Here is a 27278-nt window from a genome sequence, read left to right on the forward strand (position 1 = left end):
ATTGAGACGTATAAGATGATGAATGGGATGGATAGGATAGAGGTGGAGAGAGTCTTCCCGCTCAAAAAAGACAGTAGGACTAGGGGGCACAGCCTCAAGATAAAGGGGAGGCGGTTTAGAACGGAGTTGAGGAGGAACTTCTTCACTCAAAGGGTGGTGAATCTCTGGAATTCTCTGCCCGTTGAAGTGGTGGAGGCTGCCTCGCTAAATATTTTTAAGAAGCGGGTTGATGGGTTCTTGATAAGAGAGGGGATTAAGGGTTATGGGGAGAGGGCGGGAAAGTGGAACTGAGCCACGACAGATCAGCCATGATCTTATTGAATGGCGGGGCAGGCTCGAAGGGCTAGATGGCCTACTCCTGCTCCTATTTCTTATGTTCTTATGTTCTTAAAATCCCTTAGTTGCCACATTCCGGTCCCTGTTCAGGGACACTAAGGGAGAATTTAGCACGGCCAACACACCTAACCAGCACGTCTTTCAGACTGTAGGTGGAAACCAGAGCACCAGAGGAAACCCACACAAACACAGGGAGAACATGCAGACTCTGCACAGAGAGTGACCCAAGCAGTCTAAAGTTGTTGAACTCAATGGCAGGAATTTTACCAGCACGCCAGCCCCGGAATCGGGAGGACGATGTTTGCGGAATGGAATTCTCTGTTGGCCTCGGGCACAATTTTACCAGCCTTACCCCAGCGAGGTGGTAAAATCCCGGCCAATGTGCTGAGCACTGGAACGTGCCTCATTGGAAGACGAGGTGCTGCTCCTCCAGCTGCATGTGGTTTCACTGAAACATTGCAGCGAGCAAAGGGTGGGCATGTGGGCATGATGCTGAGTTGAAATGGCAAGCAACAAGAAGGCTGGAGTCTTGCTTGCCATGAAGGTGTTGGTGCTCCCTAAAGCAGTTGCCCAGTCTCATTTAGTCTCCCTAAGGTAGAGGAGATTGCATTGGGAGCAGCAAATAGAGTAGCATCCGGCCATTTTTTCAAGGACTGCACCACCTTCCCTTTTTCCTTCAACTTTTAACTGCATGTGTGTGATGAGTATACTTCTTCCATATTTCATTGTGTATATTAATGAGCTTTGACTTTCCATTTGACAAGGCAGGTTTTGTAATAAGCCAGTACGTTTATTGAACCAAGCCTGGTTAAAGTCTTTTTTATCCTGGGTTACAATAGTGAAGGGAAACAATTGGCCATTTTGGTGACTGAATCAACCTTTTAAACTAATAGTGTGACCTGTGAAGTAGTTGTATTAAGAGTATTGATTTCATTAATACATTCAATTCTGTTCAAAATACGTATTACCTCTTGAAGTTGCTGTCCCTTTTAAATTACTGTTTGGGTAATATTGTGACTACCTGCCAACAAGTGGACTATTTGTAATCTACCATGGGAGAATTGATTCATAAGGGGATCAAGGATTATGGAGAAAAGACAGGAGAATGGGAATGAGAAAGAATCAGCCATGATTGAATGATGGAGCAGACTCGATGAGCTGAATGACATAATTCTGCTCCTATATCTTATGGTTTTATGGGAGGACTCTGGATAGGTGGGATAAATGCACTGAGGATCTTCTACATTCATTTTTATTATTAACACATTCTTGAAGTGCGTCCTAATTATGGTAAACCAGGAATAGTTGCAGTTACATAACATGATGGAGTAATTTTGACTGCAAATTCTCCACATGTGTATGAGAGCTAATCCAATCCATCTCTCACACGTTAGATTGCTATAGGTTATTAAGCAGAGAGAGAGTGAGTGAGTTGATGTAGTTTTTGCTGTGCTATCAATATTTAGTTGGAGATGATAGAACACGTGCCTAACTTTATAATACACGTGGCATAATCTTTTAACATTTCTTTGAAATCCATTTGCTCCATCTAGCTAACTTTTCTGTCAAAAACTTGATTGCATATTTAAATTTAGCCCTCATCTCCAATCGCCTTGTAGTTATTCAATTTTACATAGAGTGATTGACTCATTTACGATTTGGCTTATTGTTTGCAAATGATGAGCTCCAGTTTTGTCAATTAGAACTCAGAATTGCTCCACGTGGCTGGTATGGAGGTGATGTCATTGCATACTCTTCACTTGCATTGTGTTTAGCCAGGAATCTCTGACAGAGTTGGATTCCTCATCTTGTTTCTTACAGTACGTGACAATGCACAGGAACAAATGAAGTGCTTTGGAGCAATAATTTAATTGACAAAACAGGCAGCAAAAAATCAAATAATATTTTAGGTGCTGTTTATGATTACTAAGACAATACTAATTCTCATAGAATCCCTACAGTGCAGAAGGAGGCCATTTGGCCCATCAAGTTTGCACCGACCACCATCCCACCCAGGCCCTATTTCATTAACACGACATATTTATTCTGCTAATCCCTCTGACAATAATCGACAATTTAGCCATGACAATCGACCTAACCTGCACACCTTTGGACTGTGGGAGGAAACCGGAGCGCCTGGAGGAAACCCTTGCAGACACGGGGAGAGTGTGCAAACTCCACAGTGTCCCAAGAGCGGAATGGAACCCAGGTCCCTGGCGCCGTGGGGCAGCAGGGCTAACCACTGTGCCACCGTGCTGTCCTGATGATCTTATCAGGGTATCTGCCAAGTTAATGGAACAGGAGCCTTTTTGCTGGTTTGGAACCTGACTAAAATGATTCAGTAATCCAACCTTCACAAATGTTTGTTGCAGTATTCCAAGTCCTCTCATGATATCAATCATAAGAGTAATCCTTTCTAGAAGTGTAGTTGGACTACATTTCAAATCTTGAAGCCTCTTAAAACACATTGTTTGCAGATGAGTCTATTAGCGGAATATTTTCTTCTTGAGAATTCTCTTAATTTTTTTAAAATAAATCAGTTGATTAATAAATAATGCAGTTCTTTCTGAGCTGTGAAGAACACATATAATTGCTGTTGTGCACATGCCAAGTGATCCACATATCATTTCCTTGATTCCAGATCGTACATGCAACAGGATTGGCGCTGTGGGATAATGGCAATCTACATTTACTGGATCTCTCTGAAATATGCTGACAACTCCCAAAAATGTGAAAAGCTAGTTTTTTTTTTTGCTAACCAGCTAATGGGTCTCTCTGCTTTCAAGCTTATGTATGATTCTATTGCAGGCTGCATTTAGTCATTAAGGGCTGCCATCTGTTATACAGATCGCATATCCCATTATATAACACTTGCAACCTGTCTCATCCCCAAGCTGCCTGCTGATGCATCTGTAAAACAAATCTAAATGCCTTTCTGTTTTTTTTAAGGCATAAGCCACTTTATTATTCAGAGTGAATATGAATTGCATATCAAAATGATTTACAACAAATCATGTAGCCCTTAAAATTATCAGTGCAAAATAATAGCTATCTAATTTGAATTGTATTTATTTATTATTGTCACATGTATCGCAATACAGTAAAAAGTATTGTTTCTTTTGAACTATACTTGCAAAACATAATTTCACAGCAACTTCATTGCAGTGTTAATGTAAACCTACTTGTGACACTAATAAATTAACTTTAACCTTTAACTATACCATTCATAGAGTACATAGGTTAGGTGCATTGACTCGAACAGGCCCCAGAGTATAGCGATTAGGGGAATTTCACAGTAACTTCATTGCAGTGTTAATGTAAGCTTTATTTGTGACTAATAAGTAAACTTTATTTTTAGGGTAGAAGGAAAGGGTGCTAAATATAGTGTTACAGTCATAGCTAGGGTGTAGAGAAAGATCAACTTAATAATGGTAGGTCCATTCAAAAGCCTGATGGCTGCAGGGAAGAAGCTGTTCTTGAGTTGGTTGGTATGTGATCTCAGATGTTTGTATCTTTTTCCTGATGGAAGAGAGTATGTAAATTCCTTAATTATACTGGCTGCTTTTCCAAGATAGCGGGAAGTGTTGACAGACTCAATGGACGGGAGGCTGGTTTGCTTGATGGACTCTATGTTCATAACTCTTTGTAGTTTCTTGTGGCCTTGGGAAGAGCAGGAGGCATACCAAGCTATGAGACCCCGGAAAGGATGCTTTCTATTGTGCATCTGTAACAACTGGTGAGAGTCGTAGTGGACGTGCCAAATTTCCTTACCCTTCTGCAAAATTTGTTTGTGTAAATCATCTTTTCCAAGTTGTTTTGAGTGGTACACCAATCTGATTCATTCTCAACTGTTAATGAACTAGCTAAATTAATGAAGGCACACATTTCAGAATTAAGTGTATTATCCCACAACCCTGTGCATGATATGTCTGGAATTGTGGAAAAGATGCTTGGATTTATCTGTTGTGTGCACTACAGTGGCTATATTTAGAGGTACATATTATTTGGGTGGCTAACTTGCAAAAGTTACATTTTGAATATAATTTATTGAAGAGGACAAGATTCAAATTAAAGTAGTCCCCATCTCTCATTACTGCCACAGTTAGAATCAAGTTCTGTCCATTATATATAGCAACCACTCATCAAAGAACTTACTTTGCATCTTTCATGGCTCTGACAGATTTCCTAAGAGACAACAGTAGAACGGAAGAAAGTTCAGTTTTTCAACCAGAGTGATACTGCTGCCCTGACCTGAAAATGCTAGTTAATTCCTCAACTGAGGTCACTCTTTTATCCAGCACTGGATAAATAAATGTTCTGGCCATATGCTTATTGGATCTTGCTGTGTACAAATTGGCTGCCATGTTTCCTACATTGAAGCAGGAATTAGAACATACAGCAAAGAAATGTACAGCACAGGAACAGGCCCTTCCGCCCTGCAAGCTTGTGCCGATCATGATGTCCTAATTAAAAAAAAAGTTTTGCCTTTACTGTTCTTCTATTCCCTCCCAATTTGTGTCCAAATCCAGATACTGTTAAATGTTGTTACTGTGCCTGCTTCAACCACATCCTCTGGCAGCACGTTCCAGCCATCCACCACTCTTTGCACAAAAAACTTCCCCTACACGCCTTCCTTAAACTTTCACCTCTCACCTTGAACCCGTGCCCCCTTGTAATTGACACTTGCATCCTGAGAAAAAGCCTCTGCTTATTAATCCTGTCGACACCTCTCATAATTTTGTAGACGTCTATCAGGTCTCCCAACCTTTCCAGTGAAAACAGTTCTAGTTTATTCAACCTCTTCTCATAGCCAACACTCTCGAGATGAGGCAACATCCTGATGAACCTTCTTTGCACTCTCCCCCAAAGCTTTCACGTCCTCTGATAATATAGTGACTAGAACCGCATGCAAAACTCCAAATGTGGCCTAACCAAGGCTTTATATAGCTGCAACATGATTTCCCAACTCTTGTACTCAGTGTCCCGGCTGATGAAGGCAAGCATGCCATATGCCTTCATAATCACCTTGGCCACCTGTGTTGCCACTATTAGAAACTGTAAACCTGCATGCCCAAATCCCTCTGTTTGTTACTGTTCCTCAGGGTTCTGCCAGTCGCAGTATAATTCATACCCAAATTTTATCCTCCAAAATGCACCACCTCACATTTGGCTGGATTAAATTCCATCTGCCATTTCTGTGCCCAAGTCTCCAACCTATCTCTATCCCGTTGTATTCTCTGACAATCCTCAGCACTATCAGCAACTCCGCCAATCTTCATGTCATCTGCAAGCTTACTAATCAGACCAACCACACTTTCTTCCAAATCATTTATATATACAACAAACAACAGAAGTCCCAGCACTGATCACTGCAGAACACCATTAGCTACAAATCTCAATTCTGAAAAGCATCCTTCCACCGCTACTCTTTGCCTTCTATAACCAAGCCAGTACTGCATCCATCTCACCAGCCCACCTCACATTTCATTTGGTTTTAGTTTTTGTACTGGTCTGCCATTTCCACCACTAATGTCAGGCTCCGAGGAGGATGGTGTCCTCCTCACAGCAGCCGTGACCTCCCTTGCATTGGCTGTGATCTGTGGATTAGTTCTATACTGGAACTGTAAACAAATGCATATGTCTTGAACTCTTCTATACAGAAGAATTATAGGCCTCCACCGGCCTATAATTTGCTGCATTATCCCTGCTTCCTTCCTTCACAAGGAAACAACATTGGCTATTCTCCAGTCCTCTCGAACTTCACCTCACTTAAAAAAACAAGACTCCGTCGGCTACCAAATACTTAGGGATGTTTTGACATCATGAAATGTGCAGTATAAATGCAAGTACTTTGCCATAGGTGCACGGTGCCACAGTTAGCAGAGCCCTGAGCAATTAATTTACAAAATGCCACACTTCCTGAATTGTCAAAGCCCATTCATAGCTTAAGGTGACACGGTGGCACAGAGTTTGGTACTGCTGCCTCACAGTGCCAGGGACCTGGATTCGATTCCTGGCTTGGGTCACCGTCTGTGCGCAGTCTGCACTTTCTCCCCATCTCTGCATGGGTTCCCTTCGGGTGCTCTGGTTTCATCCCACAGTTTGAGAGATCTGCTGGTTAGGTGCATTGACCATGCTGAATTCTCCCTCGGTGTACTGGAACAGGTGTCTGACTTTGGCGACTGAGGGGGGCTTTCACAGTAACTTCATTGCAGTGTTAATGTAAGCCTGCTTGCGGTACTAATAATTAAACATTAAAACTTATCAAATAATAAATACTACAGCCTGGATGAACTGTGAAATGAGTCATTGAGTTTCAAACAACCATGAATACAAAAGAACTGTTTTTGTTGACCCAGTTCCAAACTGGCATACGGTAGTTATTTGAACCTTCCCCATTTTATATTGGATCACATATAAAAGTTTCAACAGTGGCGTTTTGGCAGCATTACTGCAGAAAAATGTTAAATCCCATCAAAGCACTGGGTAAGGCATTAGCAGCCATCACAACGTCCTAGCAAAATATACTTCCTGCATGTTGTGCTGCTATTCCCTTTGAGTTACTGTGGGCAGCATCACCAGCATCACCAGATGTTTAACACATTTATATGACATCCTTTCTCTGTTATTTTTCTGAAGCGTTTGATTCACTCAAAATAAAACGTGTTTAGAAACCCTACAGTGCAGAAGGAGGTCATTCAGCCCATTGAGTCTGCACCCATAACAATCCCACCTAGGCCCTACATAACCCCATTAATCCTTCTAACCTACACATCCCGGGACACTAAGTGGCAATTTAGCATGGCCAATGCACCTAACCTGCACATCTTTGGACTGTGGGAGGAAGCCTGAGCACCCGGACGAAACCTACACAGACACAGGGAGAGCGTGCAAACCCCACACAGACATTGACCCAAGCTGGGAATTGAATCCAGGCCACTGGAGCCGTGAGGCAGCAGTGCTAATCATTGTGCCACCATGTTGTCCCTGGCAGTGGAATCTCATATCGACTGTCTATGCAGAATTTGCGCATTCTCCCCGTATCTGCGTGAGTTTCCTCCAGGTGCTCTGGTTCCCTCCCGTAGTCCACAGATGTACAGGTTAGGTGGATTGGCCATTTTATATTGCCCCTTAGAGTCCAAAGATATATAGGTTAGAGGAATTAGTGGGCTAAATATGTGGGCGGCATGTTAACACGACAGTAAGCACTGCTGCCTCACACACCAGGGATCTGATTTCGATTCTTGGCTTGGGTCACTATCTGTGCGGAGACTGTATGCTCTCCCCATGTCTGTGTGGGCTTCCTCCAGGTGCTCCTGTTTTCTCCCACAGTCCAAAAGACATGCTGGTTAGGTACATTGGCCATATTAAATTGTCCCTCAGCTGAATAAACTAGGCTTGTACTCGTTAGAGTTTAGAAGAATGAGGGGAGATCTCATTGAGACATATAAGATGATGAATGGGATGGGTAGGATAGAGGTGGAGAGACTCTTCCCACTCAGAAAGGACAGTAGGACTAGGGGGCACAGCCTCAAGATAAAGGGGGGGCAGTTTAGAACGGAGTTGAGGAGGAACTTCTTCACTCAAAGGGTGGTGAATCTCTGGAATTCTCTGCCCCTTGAAGTGGTGGAGGCTGCCTCGCTAAATATTTTTAAGACGTGGGTTGATGGGTTTTTGATAAGAGAGGAGATTAAGGGTTATGGGGAGAGGGCGGGAATGTGGAACTGAGCCACGACAGATCAGCCATGATCTTATTGAATGGCGGGGCAGGCTCGAAGGGCTAGATGGCCTACTCCTGCTCCTATTTCTTATGTTCTTATGTTCTTATACCCAAACAGGTGCTGGAGTGTGGCGACTCGGGGATTTTTACAATAACTTCATTGCAAGGTTAATGTAAGCCTACTTGTGACACAGATAAATAAACTTTAAAACTTTAAATATATGTCAACAGGGCTAGGACCTGGGTAAGTTGCTCTGAAAGAAAGTCAGTGCAGACTCGATAGGCTGAATGGCCTCCTTCTGCACTGTAGGGATTTTGTGGATTCTATGACATGCTCAGCTTTAACCTAATGTCACTGATAGTGAATATTTTTCAGTAAATTTCCTTTTGGCCTTGCTACATTTTTGTAGAGTATTTTTTGCAGACTTTGAATATAACTACTGTCTTGTGCTGACGAGAGATGTATCACCAGGCTTCAGATGAGAGATAACTCAATGTTTTTTATTCGTTTGTGGGATGTGGGAAGTGCGAGTCAGGATAATATTTGTTGCCCACCCCTAATTTCCCTCGACAATGTGACAGTGAACCGCCTTCTTGAACCTTTGTGAATGTTGCAGTCCACGTTATGTAGGTGCACCCACGGTGCTGTTAGAGCAGAAGTTCCGGGGTTTTCACCCAGAACAAGGAAAGAACACTGATACTGTTCCAAGTCTGGAAGTGTGTAACCCCTATTCAGTATATTATTGCTATTTTGAGTGTCAGTTGGCTGGATGGCTGGTTAATGATGCAGAGCGATGCCAACGGCATGGGTTCAATTCCTGCCCGTACCAACTGAGGTTATTCATGAAGACCCCACCTTCTCAGCTTAAACAGGGTAAATTCGGAGAGAATGTTCCCGACGGTGGGGGAATCCAGAACTAGGGATCATAGCTTGAGGATGAGGGATAAACATTTTAGAACTGAGTTGAGGAGAAATTTCTTCACCTAGCGGGTGGCGAATGTGTGGAATTCACTGCCACTGAAAGTAGTTGAGGCCAAAACATTACCTGATTTCGAGAAGAATTTAGGTATAGCTCTTGGGGCTAAAGGGGTACGGGAGGAAGGAGGGGATCAGTATATTGAATTTGATTATCAGCCATGATCATGATGAATGGTGGAGCAGGCGCGAAGGGCTGAATGCTGCTAGTTTCTATGTTTCTGTGCCTCTTATTTGAGGTGTGGTGACCCTCAGGTTAAATCACCATCAGTCAGCTCTCGAAAGGTAGAGCAACCTATGGTCATGTGAGACAATGGCGACTTGACCTTTATTGTTGTTTTGTTCATCTTTGCCCTTTGAACTGTGAACCTCGTCTTGCAGCTGACAGATTGCAGGCCAAGGGCTCCCTTGAAGCAACTTGGGATCAGAGAATCGCGACAGTGTAGAAAGAGGCCATTTAGCCCATCAAACCTGCACCTCCGTCCAGCCCCTATCCTGTAACCCCCATGGCTTTATCCTCCTAATCTCCCTGACACTGAGGGGCAATTTAGCACGGCCAATCCACCTACCACGCATATCTTTGGAATGTGGGAGGAAACCCAGAGGGAACCCACACAGACACGGGGAGAATGTGCAAACTCCACACAGACAGAAACCCGAGGCTGGAATTGAACCCGGTTCCTTGATGCTGTGAGGCAGCAGTGTGAACCACTGTGCCACCGCGCCACCTAATATTCAATTTCACAAAAGGTGTAGAATGAATGATAAATTAACCACCTGTGATAAATTTCCCTTAAATAGAATAATTTGTAATGGTTGACTATCATCTGTTCTAACTCCCCATTGGTGGAGAAGGTTTTGCCCTCACTGAGATGCAGAATGTACCTCACCGACACACCAAGCCTGTTTTGTATTCTCCACCATCAGTAGCCATCCCTTTGTTATTTTGATTTCCTCCAAACCTCTGTGCCTCTCCCGCTCTCTCCTTATTTATGAACATGTAGGCCACCTGTCCTAATGTCTCCATTAGCTTGGTGTGAACCTTTCTTTCCATTACATCCCTGTAAAGCTGCTCAGGGTGTTTTACTAATGTAACAGCACTATATCATTGCGAGTTGTTGTTGTCCTTGAGTTCCTCCAGACAAGCAACAGCTTAGACAGTTTTCATGATACGTTTTCCTGGCAATATCGTCTATCCCAGAGATGATTTCTCCCTATGATGTTAAGGTTCAGACCCCATTTTGCAGGCAGCCTGTAAGCAGCTCGGCTCTGCTGAGCACATTAACTCTGTGAAGGCTGCTATATAAATTCAGATTGCTCTTATCCGGGTAGAAGTGGGTAATTATCAGTGGTGTTATGTTAGTTTGTTGCTGATTGATAAAGATGAGTGAAGATCAATGAACTAGCAGATTAACTCCCAGGTGGTCAGAAAGAATAGCCAGATAGATTGATGGATTCCTGATCAACATTGATATAAATGGGTGTAAAATATAGAATCACAGAATCCCTGCAGTGCAGAAGGAGGCCATTCAGCTCATCAAGTCCACTCCAACTCTCTAACAGAGAATCTCACCTGGGCACTATCCCCATAACCGCATCGACTCAAGAACAGCTTCTTCCCTGTTGCCGTAAGAAGTCTCACAGCACTAGGTTAAAGTCATAGAATCCTAGAGTCATAAAGGTTTACAGCATGGAAACAGGCCCTTGTCCATGCCACTCTTTTTTTTAAACCCCTAAACTAATCCCAATTGCCCATATTTGGCCCATATCCCTCTATAACCATCTTATCCATGTAACTATCTAAATGCTTTTTAAAAGACAAAATCGTACTCGCTTCCACTACTACCTTTGGTAGCTTGTTCCAGACACTCACCACGCTCTGTGTGAAAAAATTGCCCCTCTGGGCACTTTTGTATCTCTCCCCTCTCATCTTAAACCTATGCCCTCTAGTTTTAGACTCCCCTACCTTTGGGAAAAGATATTGACTATCTACCTTACCTATGCCCCTTATTATTTTATAGACATCTATAAGGTCACCTCTCAGCCTCCTGCGTTCTGGAGAAACAAGTCCCAGTCTATCCAATAGGTTTATTTGGAATTATGAACTTTCGGAGCACTGTTCACCTAATGAAGGAGCAGGGCTGTAAAAACTTGTGATTCCAAAAAACCTGTTGGACTTTAATCTGGTGTTGTGAGATTTTTTACTGTCCCCATCCCAGTCCAAAGCCGGCATCTCTACATCATGTCTATCATCTTCCTTGCTGCCATCAGATTTATGAATGGATCTACTTTGCACTAAGTTGATCTTTCCCTAGCAATGACTGTAATACTACATTCTGCACTCTCTCCTTTCATTCCCTATGAACGGTATGTCTTGTCTGCGTAGCGCGCAAGAAACAATTCTTTTCACTGTGACAACAGGTGACAACAATAAATCAAACTAATCCATGCATTTACTTGGCTCACCCCCCTAACCTACACATCTTAGGACACTAAGAGGCAATTTAGCATTGCCAATGCACCCAACTTGCACATCTTTGGACTGTGGGAGGAAGCTGAAGCACCTGGAGGAAACCCACGCAGACATGGGGAGAATGTGCAGATTCCAAATAGACAGGCACACGAGGCTGGAATTGAACCTGGGTCCCTGGTGCTCTGAGGCAGCAGTGCTAACCACTGTGCACATTGAAGTGCCTGATCAGCAGTGATTATAATGAATGGCAGAGCAGGCACGATGGTCTGAATGGCCTATTCCTGTTCCTGTAGCAGAATAAAACCTGAGTTCCTGTTCCTCAACTTAATTAGTTCCAGCTTCTAATAGTTCCTACGTCAGAACAGCCACCTTCACTGTAACATGGAGAGATCAGTGAAGGCAGGATCCTGTTAGCTGGAGATGCTCCCAATGTCTGCCTTCACTCAGAAAAGCTGGTCAACTGGATTAAACAGCAGACGACTGTCAGTCCTGAAGATACACAGCAGACTGTCTGTGTTGGTCACTGGGAACTGGAGGGTGTGGATAAGGAGGGGAGATGGAAGAAATAAAGAAAATAAATATCCGAGACCCAAATAATATGTTGACTGCACTTCGCTGATATGGAGAAAGAATGATAGTCCACTGAACGATATCAGGATGTTAGAGTAAACAGTCCAAGCAGCTAAGAAAACCTAGTCCCAACTTCTGATAACCTTGGCGGTGATTAATTGCAAATAAAGGCTTTCCAAGCACAAAATTCCCTCTCTGAGAGGAGTAACTGGAGCCTAATTAATCACAGCATGGAAAATACTCTGCAGAATAACAAGGTCAGCGTTGAAAGCAATAATATACTGTACATCAAGAGGCTTCAGAGGTCTAACGTATCTGGAATTTGAGGGAAAACTTCAGAAAACTAAATATTTTTACATTGCTAACATTCCTCATTCCACAACCTTGAGGACTGTCTGTAATTTCTTTAAACTTCCTTTCAGTTTATTGGGTGAGTTTTTCTACCTGGAAAGTAGTTTTGTCTATTCATAGAATCATAGAACCCCTACAGTGCAGAAAGAGACCATTTGGCCCATCGAGCCTGCACTAGCTGTCTGAAAGAACATTCCGCCTAGCCCCACTCCCCTGTTTTAACCCATAGCCTTGCACATTCTTCCCTTTCAGATAGCAATCCAATTCCCTTTTGAATATCTCAATCAAACCTCCCTCTACCACTTTCCCAGCTGCTGCCAGGTGCTCCCAGGTAGAAGCAGATACAATAGCAACGTTTAAAAGGCATCCTGACAGATACCTGAATGGTTGAGAATAGAATGATACAGACTGCATAGAGGCAAACAGTGTTTCTCTCTCATTTTCTTCTCTATGAACGGTATGCTTTGGCTGTATAGCGTGCAAGATTCAACATTTTTCACTGTTTGCTAATACATGTGACAATAATAGATCAAATCAAATCAGAAAGTTCTGGATGCCACACTAGAGGAAGGATATGAAAGCATTGGAGAGGAGATTCACAAGAGAGATTTCTGGGAGAAAGAACTATTGATATGAAGATAGATTGGAGAGGTTGGGACTGTTTTCATTAGAGAAGAGGGCTGAGGGGAGACTTGAGATAGTTATTCAAATTCCAGAGGGGAATGCACAGGAGGAGAAAAGTTTAAGGGAGATGTGCGGGGGATATTTTTCATGCAGAGAGTGGTGGGTACGTGGAACATGCTGCCAAGGGAGGTGATGGAAGTAGGAACATTAGTCGCATTAAAGACGCATCTGGATGGTTACATCAATAGGGAGGGAATAGAGGGAGACAGGGCGGATTTTTTTTTGTAGTCTAGTTAGGGCGTCATGACCAGCACAAGCTTGGAGGGCTGAAGGGCCTGTTCTTGTGCTATATTTTTCTTTGTTCTTTGATAAATGGTGAGAAACTGTTCCCACTTGGGAGCATCAAGAACTAGAGGGCACCGATTCAAAATGATAGAAAAAAGGAGTATAAGTGACATAAGAATAAAGAACAAACTTCAATGAACAAAAAATAGTATAGCACAGGAACAGGCCCTTCAGCCCACCTTTCCTGCACCAACACAGGATGCCTTTCATGATGCCCTAACTAGACTACAAAAAATAAACCGTCCTGTTTCCCTCTATTCCCTCCCTATTGATGTAACCATCCAGATGCGTCTTTAATGCGACTAATGTTCCTACTTCCATCACCTCCCTTGGCAGCATGTTCCACGTACCCACCACTCTCTGCATGAAAAATATCCCCCGCACATCTCCCTTAAACTTTCCTCCTCCTGTGCAATCCCCTCTGGAATTTGAATAACTATCTCAAGTCTCCCCTCAGCCCTCTTCTCTAATGAAAACAGTCCCAACCTCTCCAATCTATCTTCATATCAATAGTTCTTTCTCCCAGAAATCTCTCTTGTGAATCTCCTCTCCAATGCTTTCATATCCTTCCTCTAGTGTGGCATCCAGAACTTTCTGATTTGATTTGATCTATTATTGTCACATGTATTAGCAAACAGTGAAAAATGTTGAATCTTGCACGCTATACAGCCAAAGCATACCGTTCATAGAGAAGAAAATGAGAGAGAGCAGAATGTATGTTACAGCATAGCTAGGGTGTAGAGAAAAATCAAGTTAATGCAAGGTAGGCCTATTCAAAAGGAAATAAGTTGTTTTTGAGTCAGTTGATACGTGACTTCAGACTAGTGTACCTTTTTCTGGATGGAAGAAGGTGGAAGAGAGTCCTTAATTATGCTGGTTCCTTTGCTGAGGCAGCAGGATGTGTAGAGAGAGCCAACAGATGGGAAGATGGTTTGCATGATGGATTGGGTTACATTCCCTTGCAGTCTTGGGCAGAGCAAGCTGTGATACAACCAGAAAGAATGCTTTCTATGATGCATCTGTAAAAGCTGGTGAGAGTTGTAGCTGACATGCCAAATTTCCTTAGTCTTCTGAGAAAGTAGAGGCGTTGGCGGGCTTTCTTAACTATAGTGTCGTCATGGGGGGTGGGGGGGTGGAGGGATGGGAGGTTGGGGGAGGGGTTGGTGTTGGAGGTGGAACCAAGACAGGCTGTTGGTGATCTGGACATCTAAAAACTTGAAGCTCTTGACCATTTCTATTTCATCCCTGCTGATGTAGACTGGGGCATGTTCCTGAAGTCGATGACAACCTCCTTCATTTTGTTGACACTGAGGGAGAGATTATTGCTACCGCACCAGTTCACCAGATATTCTATCTCATTCTTGTACTCTTTCTTGTCACTGTTGGAAATCCAACCCACTACGGTGGTGTCATCAGCAAACTTGAAAATTGAATTGGAGGGGAGTTTGGCCACATAGTCAGAGGTGTGTAACGAGTATAATAGGGGGCTGAGAACACAGCCTTGTGGGGCACTGGTGTGGAGGATGATGGTGGATGATGGTGAGGATGGTTGTTGCCTATCCTTACTGATTGTGGTCTGTGGGTCAGGAAGCTCAGGATCCAGTTGCAGAGGGAGGAGCCGAGGCCCAGGCCATGGAGTTTGGAGATGAAAACTGGAAGCAAAGCTCCAGATGCCAACTAGCGTTTCATACAAGTTCAACATGATCTCCTTACTCTTCTACATAATGCTCCAATAAATAAAACCTAACATTGTATTTGCTTTATTAACTGTTCTCTCAACATGCCCTACCATCTTCAATGACATATGCACTGAGATCTCTCTTTTCCTGCACCTCCTGAAGATTTCCTCCCTGTGTTTTAGACTGTCTTGTCATATTCTTCCTGTCAAAATGAATCACCTCTCATTTCTCTGCATTGAACTTCAGCTGCCACTCGTCTGTCCTAGTTTCCAACATGTATAATTCCTTTTGAAGTTCAGGATGTCCAAGCCCCATCCATCGCTGGGATTGTCCAGCCCTGTTAGAAGTCAATGGACTTTTGGCTGTGCTGCCAAACCTCCTGCATCAGGTCCCGCCATGACAGGGTCAGAAGATTGCAGCCCATGACGATCCTCATCACAGTTGACAACATTTCCAATCTTGGTACCATTTGCAAATTTTGAAATCATGTCTTAAAACACTACAATCTAGGTCATTAGTATGTATCAGGAAGAGCAAGGGCCCCAACAATGACCCCTGGGGATCGCCACTACACACTTTCCTCTAATCTGAAAATCAACCACTTCTCACTACTGACTGTTTCCTGTCATTCAGCCCATTTCTTGTCCAAACGCCTACTTTCCCTTTCACTCTGAGAGCTAGAGTTTTGTTCACAAGTCTGTTGTGTGGCACTGTATCAAATGCCTTTTGAGAATCCTCATACACCACATCAGGCGGCATGGTGGCACAGTGATTGCACTGCTGCCTCAGAGCACCAGGGACCCTGCTTCAATTCTGGCCTTGGGTCACTGTCTCTGCTAAGTCTGCACATTCTCCCCATGTCTGCATGGGTTTTGTCTGGGTGCTCCGGTTTCCCCCCACAGTCTGAAAGATGTGCTGGTTAGGGTCCATTGTACATGCTAAATTCTCCCTCAGTGTACCCAAACAGGTGCTGGAGTGTGTCGACTCGGGGATTTTTACAATTAACTCATTGCAGTCTTAATATAAGCCTACTTGTGACACTAATAAATAAAATAAAAAGTGACTATTGATTTTGTCCTGACCTATGGTTTTCATATGTTCAGTACCACTGAAGTCAAACTGATTAGTCTGTAGTTGCTGGTTTTATCCTTACCATTTTGCACACTGCAAGTTCTCAGATTCAGCAATGAGATAACAATCAGATAATCTGTTCTAGTGGTGTTGGTAGATATACAGATAGGACTTCATTCGAACTTCAGGTTAACATTGAGTAAAAACAGAAGGTGTTGGAGATAATCGGCACGTTGATAGCATCTGTAGAGGGGAGATTGTGCCATAGTGATGTCACTGACCGAGTAATCCAAAGACCCACATGAGGGGCATAGACAAGGTAGATAGTCAATATCATTTCCCAAAGGTAGGGGAGTCTAAAACTAGAAGGCATAGGTTTAAGGTGAGAGGGGAGAGGTACAGAAGTGTCCAGATGGGCAATCTTTTCACACAGAGGGTGGTGAGTGTCTGGAACAAGCTGCCAGAGGTAGTATTAGAGGCGGGTACAATTTTATTTTTTAAAAAGCATTTAGATAGTTACATGGGTACAATGGGTATAGAGGGATATGGGCCAAATGCAGGCAATTGGGATTAACTTAGGGGTTTCTAAAAAAAATGAGCGGCATGGACAGCTTGGACCCAAGGCCTGTTTCCATGCTGAAAACCTCTATGACTCTATGTGCTCAGGGGACACAAGTTCCAATCCCCATCATAGACAGTGGTCGAATTTGAATTCAATTAAAAAAAACCTTTGGACACTAAGGGCAATTTACTATGGTCAATCCACCTAACTGTACATCTTTTGACTGTGGGAGGAAACCAGACAACCCGGAGGAAACCTACGTAAACACGGGAAGAATGAGCAAACTCCATACAGTCACCCAAGTCGCATCAAACCTGTGGGTCCCTGGTGTTGTAAGGCATCAGTGCTAACCACTGTGCCATCCAACCACTGATTTGTTTTAAAACTCATCTGGTTCACTAATGTCCTGTAGGGAATGAAATCTGCCATCCTTACCTGGTCTGGCCTACATGTGACTCCAGAGCCACAGCAATGTGGTTGATTCTTAGCTGCCCTCTGAAATGGCCCAGTCAAGCCACTCAGTTCAAGGGCGGTTGATTGGCAACACATAGTGGTCTAGCCAGCGACATCCACTTGCCATGAAAGAATTTTTAGAAAATTAAGTATGACTCTTCTTCAGAACTGGTTATAAAATCATAGGATCCCTACAGTGTAGAAGAAGGCCATTCAGCCCATCAAGGATGCACCAACAACAATTTCACCGAGACCCTATCCCTGTAACCCCCGCTCCCTTATTTACTCTGATAATCCCCCTGACACCAAGGGGCAATTTTGCATGGCCAATCAACCTAACTCACACATCTTTGGACTGCGTGAGGAAACCCATGCTGACACATGGAGAATGTGCAAACTCTGTACAGATAGTCACTGGAGGCTGGAATTGAACCCAGGTCCCTGGCGCGGTGAGGCAGCAGTGCTAACCACTGTGCCACTGAAAGAAATTAAATCTTTATATACGGAAGGGAGTTTCACTCTAATTTTATTTCACTAACTAATCTTGATCCATACACTGCCGTGGAGAGATTTTAAAACACAAATTCGTTTGGATGAGCTACTGAGTTGTAGTCCAGAATTTGTTGGATGTCAGCCATGGCTCACTTAGTGAGTAGCCATCTCACTATCTCTGAGCCAGCAAGTTAGGAGTTCAATCACCACTCTAGAATCCTGAATATGTACTCTAGGCTGACAACTATGCTGTTGCACTGAGGGAGTGCTGCACTGTCAAAAGATGCTGTCTTTCAGATGAGACATTATACCGAGACTTGCCTGTCTCTTCAAGTGGATGCCTCCAAGGATAGACTTTGCAATGTCCCTATTTGCTGATGGCTGTTCTCTAGCTGCTGGTTCAGAGCTGGACATGCAATGTGGCATGCACTTGTTCTCCAATGCATGCAACCAACTTAGCCTCCAAGCAGCATGTAGCCTGCTCCAGGAAAAGCCTATCTCAAACCCAGTGTTTCAGCCTGGGAGCAGAACCTGCAAGAAGTGAGTACATTGTCTTGGCAGCACACTCTCTTGAGCTATCTATATGACGATTAGACACATGCATGAATTACCTTAACACATGTAGCCTTCAGCAGATTTGAATGTCAGTCTGGGAACAAAGGGGAGTCAGTCTGCCAACAAAACTGAAAGTATTACTGGAAAAAGAGACATGTCGAAGCTTTTCTGTCTTGCACGCATCAGAATATTTTGCACGAATACCAATAAAAGAGTATAACGGCAGTTTATATTGCATAAGCTAATTGGCTGGCAAGTAGACTCTGATTGGTAGAAGTGTTGCCATGAAGAATGCACCAGGTGACTGACAGTTAACTGCCAAGCCTTGTATAAATTTAAGCCAGGTGGTTTGACCCTGATTGGTCGAGATGTTGCCCCAAGGAATAAACCAGCAAATGGCTGTAATTTATTTTGTTCAGCTGTAACAGGTACAATGTGTATATCTGATCTTTCTGTCTGCAAAGAACCAGGCCCTGTGTATTAATATATGTAGATTCCAATACAGGCAAATGTGCCACACTGTGAGTCTGACTGAAAGTATTAAATTGGATGTCAGCGTAATTTTTAGCAAACTGAGCATTATTTAGCAAACGTTGTCTAATCGCCTCATGCCAAGAGACTCAACCACTTTTACACGAGCCACCTTCAGAGCTTCTAAAGTTTAGTTGGCAGACAAAATACCAGACACTGAGCTGTTCACTTGAGCTGGCATGCCAAGCGTTCACACCAGCAGGACACCTGAGTCACCACTCAGTCCGGCTGGTCATTTGGCATGTCTGCTACAACTCTCATGAACTTTTACAGATGCACCAGACAAAGCATTCTTTCTGGTTGTATCACAGCTTGGTATGGCTCCTGATCAGTTCAAGACTGCAAGAAACTACAAAGGATCGTGACTGTAGCCCAATCCTTCACGCAAACCAGCCTCCCATCCATTGACTCTATCTATGCTTTCCACTGCCTTGGAAAAGCAGCCGACATAATTAAGGACCCCAAGCACTCTGGACATACTTCTCCCACTTCGTCTGTTAGGAAAAAGATACAAAAGTCTGAAATCACGTACCAACCAACTCAAGAACAGGTTCTTCCCTGCTGATTTTTGAATGAACATATCTCATATTAAGTTGATCTTTCCCTATACTGTAACACTATATTCTCCACTCTCTCCTTTCCTTCTCTATGTACGGTACGCTTTGTCCGTCTAGTGCTTAATTAACAGAACATACTCATACATGTGACACTAATGAATCAAATCAAATCAAATCATGTAGCCAAAATACATGATATTCACTCACCAAACTGAAACTTCTATGGAGAGCTTGAATCTGGGGTGTACTCTCATTGTGGTCATAGAAGATGCTACAAGAACAGTCTGAAGGCTTCTCTTAGGAGTTTTGACATTGACTTTGAGCCTTGGGTGGGGTTTTACGCAGGTTGCAAAATGCTGCAGCTTCCTTTGATAGTAATCACGTATCAGAAGCAGAGGGGAACACAAAAAGAAGAAATCCCAACCCAGCAATTCTTCCAAAATCCAGTCATGTGCAGTATCCTGTCCTGTTGGCAGCAGAGCCATTTGGACAGATACCAGATTTGGCAGTCTCCTACGGGAGCAAGAGTAATCCAGAAGACCACATTTGGGCACCTGCTCCTTTTACTTGTGCTCCTGGGAATTTAAATTCAATCAGTAAAAAATTGGAATTGAAAGCTGGTTTCAGTAATGGTGACAATAAAACTGTCATAAATTATTGTAAAGCTGGTTTAACCAATGTACCTTAGGGAAGAAAATCTGCCATCCTTACCTTGTCTGGTTTACATGTGACCCAAGATCCACAGCATTGATCCCTAACTGCCCTCTGAAGTGGCCGAGCAACCACTGTCGGAGGCAATTAGGGATGGGCTTTATCAGCAATACCCAAATCCCATAAAACAACACATTACTTAAAACGTACCTGCTGGAACCCAACCAAAACATGGCAGGTGATGAATGTGGTCACCTTTATCTCAAAGAATAAACAAGAGAAGAAATAATCCCATAACATTATTCAACTGAAGAGAATGGGATTTTTTTTTTCATTTGTTCACAGTGTGAGGGCTTCGCTGGCTGGGCCAGTGATTATTGCCCATCTCTGAGGGCATTTAGGAGTCAACCACATTGCAGTAGGTCTGGAGTCACATATAGACCAGACCCAGGTAATTATCTAAAGGAAAGTAATCTGCCGTCACAATGGTTAGCAATGCTGCCTCACACCAGCAGGGGCGCAGGATCGATTCCCGGCTTGGGACACTGTGTGGAGTTTGCATGTTCTCCCCATGTCTGCATGGGTTTCCTCAGTGTGCTCTAGTTTCCTCCCACAGTCTGAAACACGTGCCGATTAGTTGCATTGGCCACGCTAAATTTGCTCTGTATGCCCAAACAGGCACCAGAGTCTGGCGACTGGGAGATTTTCACAGTAACTTCATTGCAGCGTTTTTGTGGCTAATAAATGAACTTTAACTTAAAGGACATTAGAGAACTAGATGGATTTTTATGACAATCGACAATAGTTTCATGGTCATCATTAGACTTTTAGTTCCGAATCTGTATTGAATTCAAATTTTACCGTCTACTGTGGTGGGATTCAAACACAAATCCCCAGAGCATTACCACTGAACCTCTGCCTCCTATAATGCTGCTGATGTTGTGGTTAACATTTGCCCTTCCAGTTACAATTATGCATTAGAATTGAGTGATTTACAAACTATTATGTAATTTAAATTCAAGTGATCTTGAAGCCATTGATTTTACAAACGATTATTTCTCTGATTCATTGTGGCGAGGCAGTTTGGAACATAAACCAGTTATAATAAACAAACACCTCACAAGCTTGGCAAAGCTCCTTAAATGTTACTTTAAACACATACACATTTCTGGGAAGAGCAGATCTATCAGATTGGCAGACAACAAAAGGGCTGGAGGGCTTCAGTATTTGAACTGGGGAAATAAATCGTATGCGTATGTTGTGAGGAAGTGTTTAGAAATTAGATGATGCAGGCAAAGCACTCGATGGAGAAGAGCAACAAGCTTTAGAAGTTGTTTTGTGTAAGCTATCATAGTTAGAGCATCAAGACTGAGCAACACCTTTCATCTGGACCATCCAGAGTTGGGGTCAAGCAATCACAAGCCAGGTCTGCTGGCTATGTCAGAAAGCAGTTAGAAGAAAGTTCACTCAACCAGTGCCTGGGACAGGCATTGGGTATCTTACAAGGAATGGCCGGCCTGCATCCATTGCAGTTTGGAAGATTGAGAGACAACCTTATAGAACCTTACACACCACAGAAAGCATTCAGTCTGGTTTTGTCACAGCTTGGTATGGCTCCTGCTCTGCCCAGGACTGCAAGGGACTACAAAGGGTCATGAACAAAGCCCAATCTATCACTCAAACCATCCTCCCATCCATTGATTCTGTCTACACTTCCAGCTGCCTCGGCAAAGCAGCCAGCATAATCAAAGACCGCACGCACCCTGGATATACTCTCTTCCACCTTCTTCCATCGGGAAAAAGATACAAACTTCTGAGATTATGTACCAACTGACTCAAGAACAGCCTCTTCCCTGTTGCCAGCAGACTTTTTAAGTGCGTTTATTAAAGAACAAAGAAAATGACAGCCCTTCGGTCCGCCAAGCTTGCACCAACCATGCTGCCTGACTTAACTAAAACCCCCTATCCTTCTGGGGATCATATCCATCTATCCGTCTATTCCCATCCTATTCATGTACTTGTCAAGACACCCTTTAAAAGTCACTACTGTACCTGCTTCCACTACCTCCCCCGGCAACGAGTTCTAGGCACCCACTACTCTCTGTGTAAAAAATCTGCCTCTTACATGTCCTTTAAACCTTGCCCCTTGCACCTTAAACCCATGCCCCCTAGTAATTGACTCTTCCACCCTGGGGAAAAGCTTCTGACTCTCCACTCAGTCCCTGCCCCTCATAATCTTGTAGATTTCTATCAGGTCTCCCTTCAACCTCCGTCACTCCAGTGAGAACGAACCAAGTTTCTCCAACCTCTCCTCATAACTAATGCCCTCCATACCAGGCAACATCCTGGTAAATCTTTTCTATCCTCTTTTACCATCTCCAAAGCCTCCACATTCTTCCGGTATTGTGGTGAACAGAATTGAATGCTATATTCCAAGTGCGGCCTAACTAAGGTTCTATAAAGCTGCAAAATGACTTGCCATTTTTAAACACAATGCCCCGGCCGATGAAGACAATCATGCTGTACACCTTCTTGACTACCTTCTCCACCTGCGTTGCCACTTTCAGTGACCTGTGTACCTGTACACCCAGACCCCTTTGCCTATCAATATTGTTAAGGATTCTGCTATTTATTGTATATTTCCTATCTGTATTAGACATTCCAAAATTTCTTCTCGCAGAGGGTGGTGAAACTCTGGCATTCTCAAGGGGTAGTGGAGGCTGAATCATTAGAAGTATTTAAAGTGGAGGTGGATAAATATTTGATAGATCGAGGAATAGGGTAACACAGGGAAATGGCAAAGAAAAGATGTGTGAGTGAGGTGGATTGGCTGTACTAAATTGCCCCTTAATGTCAGGGAGATTAGCAGGACAAATGTGTGAGGTTATGGGGATGGGGCCTGGGTGGTATTGTTGTCAGATTAGTGTCACAAGTAGGCTTATGTTAACACTGCAATGAAGTTACTGTGAAAATCCCCAAGTCGCCACACTCAGATGCCTGTTCAGGTACACTGAGGGAGAATTTAGCACGGCCAATGGACCTAACCAGTGCATCTTTCAAACTGTGGGAGGAAACCAGAATACCAGGGGGAAACCCACAGATATGGGGAGAACAAGTGGATTCTGCATAGTCAGTGACCCAAACCGGGAATCAAACCCAGGTACCTGGCGGTGTGAGACAGCAGTGCTAACCACTGTGCCACCTTGCCATGAATTTTGAATGGCCCTATCATATATATCTCTTCACCCTATCTGTAACTGCAGCACATCTTCCCTTCTTCCCTAAGTATTCTATGAACGGTATGCTTTGTTTGCCCCCCCCCCCCCCCCCCCCAAACTTAGCAGACAGGCAATGGGCAGTATGTGCCCCAGTTGGAGCAACATTACAATCAGGCACATGAAGAGATAACAATAAGTTTGTGTCTTTCCTATCTCCAATCGCAAGGGTATGGGTGGGCCAGCAACAATTTTTAGCCAAAAGCAGAATATTGTGGATGCTAGAATTTGTAACTAAAAGCAGAAAATGCTGGAAATACTCGCAGGAGTCCTGGAAGCATCTACAGAGAAAGGAACAGAGTTGACTTTTCCGGTCGATGACTTTTGATTGAAATCATCTCAATCACTCTCAGTCTTGCTGAGTATTTCAAACATATAAGATCCTGAGCAGTCTCGATAGGGTAGGCGGTGAGATGTTTTCACTGGTGGAAGATTCTCAAACAAGGGGACAGAGTTGCAAGATAGAGGGAGGTGTGTAGAAATTTCTTCTTGCAAAGGATGGCAAATCTCTGGCATTCTCTGGCCCAAAGGATGGTGGAGGCGAGAAATATTTAAAGTGGAGTTGGATAAATATTTGATAGATTGAGGAATAGGAGAAAACGGGGAAATGGCACAGAAAAAATGTGTGGTTGAGGTGGAGTGGCCGTGCTTAATTGCCCCTTAGTGTTAGGGAGACTAGTAGGGCAAATGCGTAGGGTTGTGGGATAGGGCTTGGGTGGGGATTGTTGTTGGTGCAGACCCAGTGGGCCGGATGGCCTCCGTCTGCACTGTAGGGTTTCTATGGTCCTATTTTAAAAGGAACTGAGGCCGGCATAGATCAGCCATGATCAAATTGAATGGTGAGGCTGGCTTCATGGGCTTGGTGGCCTACTCCTGTCTCTATTTCTTGTGTCCTTGTGTTCACTTTCTGTTTTTATTACCAATTCTTAGCCCTTAAGAAATAGATATTGCAGATCGGACTGACAAAGCACTCGTTAGATTCCAACTTGTTCTAACTCCAAGAATATGCATGTTAGGTGGATTGGCCATGCTAAATTACCTTTTAGTGTCAGGGGGATTAGCAGGGGTTATGGGGATGGGGTGGTTGGGATTGTGCAGGCTCAATGGGCTGAATGGCCTCCTTCTGCGCTGTAAGGATTCTATGATATGATATTATGATATTCTGTACATTTAAAGCATTCAGAATGAAAGCCTAGGAAAATCAGTAGAACTATTTGGTTATATTTTGTTCCACTCAACACCTCTGCTTGATAAATCAATTAGCTCCTAACACTTAAGAGATGAGACCCCACAATATTGCTTTCCCATCAGACCTATAAAAGACTGAATATGAAGTGTTGCCCAAGGGCCCCCTCATTAGAGCACTGAGCTCAGTGTCAGAGACACACAGACGCAGCTGTGACTTAGCTGGCAGTATTCTCATCTCTGCGTCAGATGGTTGTGGAATTCAAACCGCGACCTAGCAGCTTTAGCGCAAAATCTAGGCTAATATTCCAACGTGGTACAGAGGGGCTGCTACACTGTTGCAGGTGCAGTTCTTTGGAGAAGAGTTAACCTGCTGTCTGTCACTTTAACATAAAAGATCACCAGGCACATTTTCCAAGAAGACCGAGGAGGGGGGAGGGGGTCTCCTCTGAATCCTCAGCCAACATTCATCCCTAAACCAAATTGTCATAATCAAGGTGGCTGCGGAGTGAGGCAACTTCTTGTAAGCTATGCCCAGCATACCTTCTAATTCTATCTTTTACTCTCATTCTATGCTTCTAAAACTTCATTCTAACTCTTTTAAACTCTCTAACAATGCTTTAATGCAATCTATGACTGTAACACTACATCCCTGCACGCTCTCGTTTCCTTCTCTATGAATGGCATGCTTTGTCTGTACAGGGCACAAGAAACAATACTTTTCACATGTGTATTAACACAGTATAATAATAAATCAAATATTAAGAATTATTTATTGGTCACAAATAGGCTTACATTAACACGGCAATGAACTTATTGTGCAAATCTCCTAGGCGCCACACTCCAGCGCCTGTTAGGGTACAAGGAGGGACAATTTAAGCATGGCCAATGCACTTAACCAGCACATTTTTGGACTGTGGGAGGAAACTGGAACACCCAGAGGAAATTCACACTGACACAGAGAGAACAGACTCCACACAGACAGTGATCCAAGCCGGGAATTGAACCCAGGTCCCTGACACTGTGAGGCAGCAGTGCTAATCACAATGTCACTGTGCTGCCCCACTGAATGAAAGCCGGTTACTTTCTCAGTACCACATTGCTGCTTGTGTTAGCTTACTGTGCACATATTGATTGCTGTTTTCCCACACTACAGCATAGACTGTGCAGAATATATACTTTACTGGTTGAGAAAGCCATCTGGGGCAGCCTCAGGAGGTGAAAGGTGCTATATAAATACAAGTCTTTTTGTGAAAATTTGGATCCCATTATTGTCTCTTTTTTTTATTTTGATTCATTATTGTCACATGTATTAGTATACAGCGTAAAGTATTGTTTCTTGCGCGCTATACAGACAAAGCATACCATTCATTGAGAAGGAAAGGAAAGAGTGCAGAATGTAGCGTTACAGTCATAGCTAGGGTGTAGAAAAAGATCAACGTAATGCAAGGTAGGTAGTTAATTCCTTGGGTGTATTTTTTAGTCAATTCATTTGGAGAAGAGAGAAGGGGTAAACTGGAGGAAGCAGGGGAGGGGTAAAGGGGTTGATATGGGGGTGGAAAGGGAAGTCTTCAGTGGGGACAAAAAACACTCTGTTATCTCACAGACGCTCAGCATCGATCTGTCCAATGGGTGGTCCAATAATTCCCACTCAGTGACAGCGTTGGTGGTGGAGAAGAAGAAAGTGAAAGACTGTAAGAGGGAAGAGAGCAAATTAGACTTAACATCAGTCACATACCAAAGTACTTGTTGGAAAACTTTATGACTAGATCAGCTGCTTATATTTAAAATTCAGTAATGTTCAGCGATAAAATGCTACACTTTTGTACTGAAGGAATCACAAGGCGCAGAGCAGCTGCTAAACATCAATGGGAATGTTATAAAGATCCAACCGTCTGAGAAAGAGACAGGAATGATTCCAGACAAAAAAACCTTTTGAGGTTGTGTGATTCTTCACTTTTCAGTCACTTAGCCATACATGTGATGAAACAAATACTTGTTTCACACCCCTCCATGGCCCCTCTCCTCCCGAACTCTGAAGCCTCTTCCCATCTTAGAATCCTCTGAGATCTTTGGGTGGCATGGTGGCACAGTGGTTGGCACTTTCGCCTCACAGTAACAGAGATCCGGTTCAATTCCGACCTTGGGTGACTGTCTTTGTGCAGTCTGCACCTTCTCCCCCACGTCTGCATGGGCTTCCTTCAGGTGCCCCGGTTTCCTCCCGCAGTCCAAAACATGTGCAGGTTAGGTGGATTGGCCATGCCCAACTGACCATTAACATCAGGAGGATTAACAGAGTAAATATATGGGGTTATGGAGATAGGACCTGTGTAGGATTGTTGTTGGTGCAGGCCTGGTGGGCTAAAAGACCTTCTTCTGCACAATCGGGCTTCTGCGATTCTATGGTCTCTTCGCTCCTTCAGTTCTTGCCTCAATAATGGTCTGACTTCTTCCCCTACAGGGAGCACAAGATGGCTACTGGATTGTCAGACATAAGGCAGGCTTCAGAGGCTGAAGAGCTCAATGAAGAATGCTCAGGTATGTTATTTTTGATTAATCCATTTAGCATATTGTAGAAGCCGATGGGACTTTGTGTTGGAACTGGTTGCTCAGGTCTTCGCCTATTGAGTAGTGAATACTGAGAACTCGTGATAATATTGACATCATTTCAACCTTAAATATTTTCCAGAGATTTACTTCCCTAGGTAAAGCTTTCTGACTTTCTACGGGGCTCACAAACTGTCAGATTGATTTTCCAAGAGCGTTAGAATGAGGAAGTAGACCCAATGTCCTTGCGGGATGCTGCCTGTGTACTTTGCATCCCAACTGACACAGGTTACCATCAATATCATAATTCGGTGATAAAAGACAT

At 43.5% G+C, this 27278-nt stretch overlaps 1 protein-coding gene across 1 annotated transcript in view; it reads left to right on the forward strand.

Annotated features, from left to right (window-relative positions):
* Positions 1-27278, forward strand: part of LOC145342327 (uncharacterized) — a 123836-nt gene that overhangs the window by 37295 nt on the left and 59263 nt on the right. Inside the window, exon 2 of the mRNA XM_080187815.1 lies at positions 26868-26944. Within this exon, the coding sequence (XP_080043941.1) occupies positions 26868-26944 (77 nt within the window). The remainder of the gene's footprint in view (positions 1-26867; positions 26945-27278) is intronic.

This window comes from Carcharhinus amblyrhynchos, chromosome 4 (assembly GCF_965287045.1).
Source record: "Carcharhinus amblyrhynchos chromosome 4, sCarAmb.v2.hapA, whole genome shotgun sequence".
In the NCBI taxonomy this organism is placed as follows: domain Eukaryota; kingdom Metazoa; phylum Chordata; class Chondrichthyes; order Carcharhiniformes; family Carcharhinidae; genus Carcharhinus; species Carcharhinus amblyrhynchos.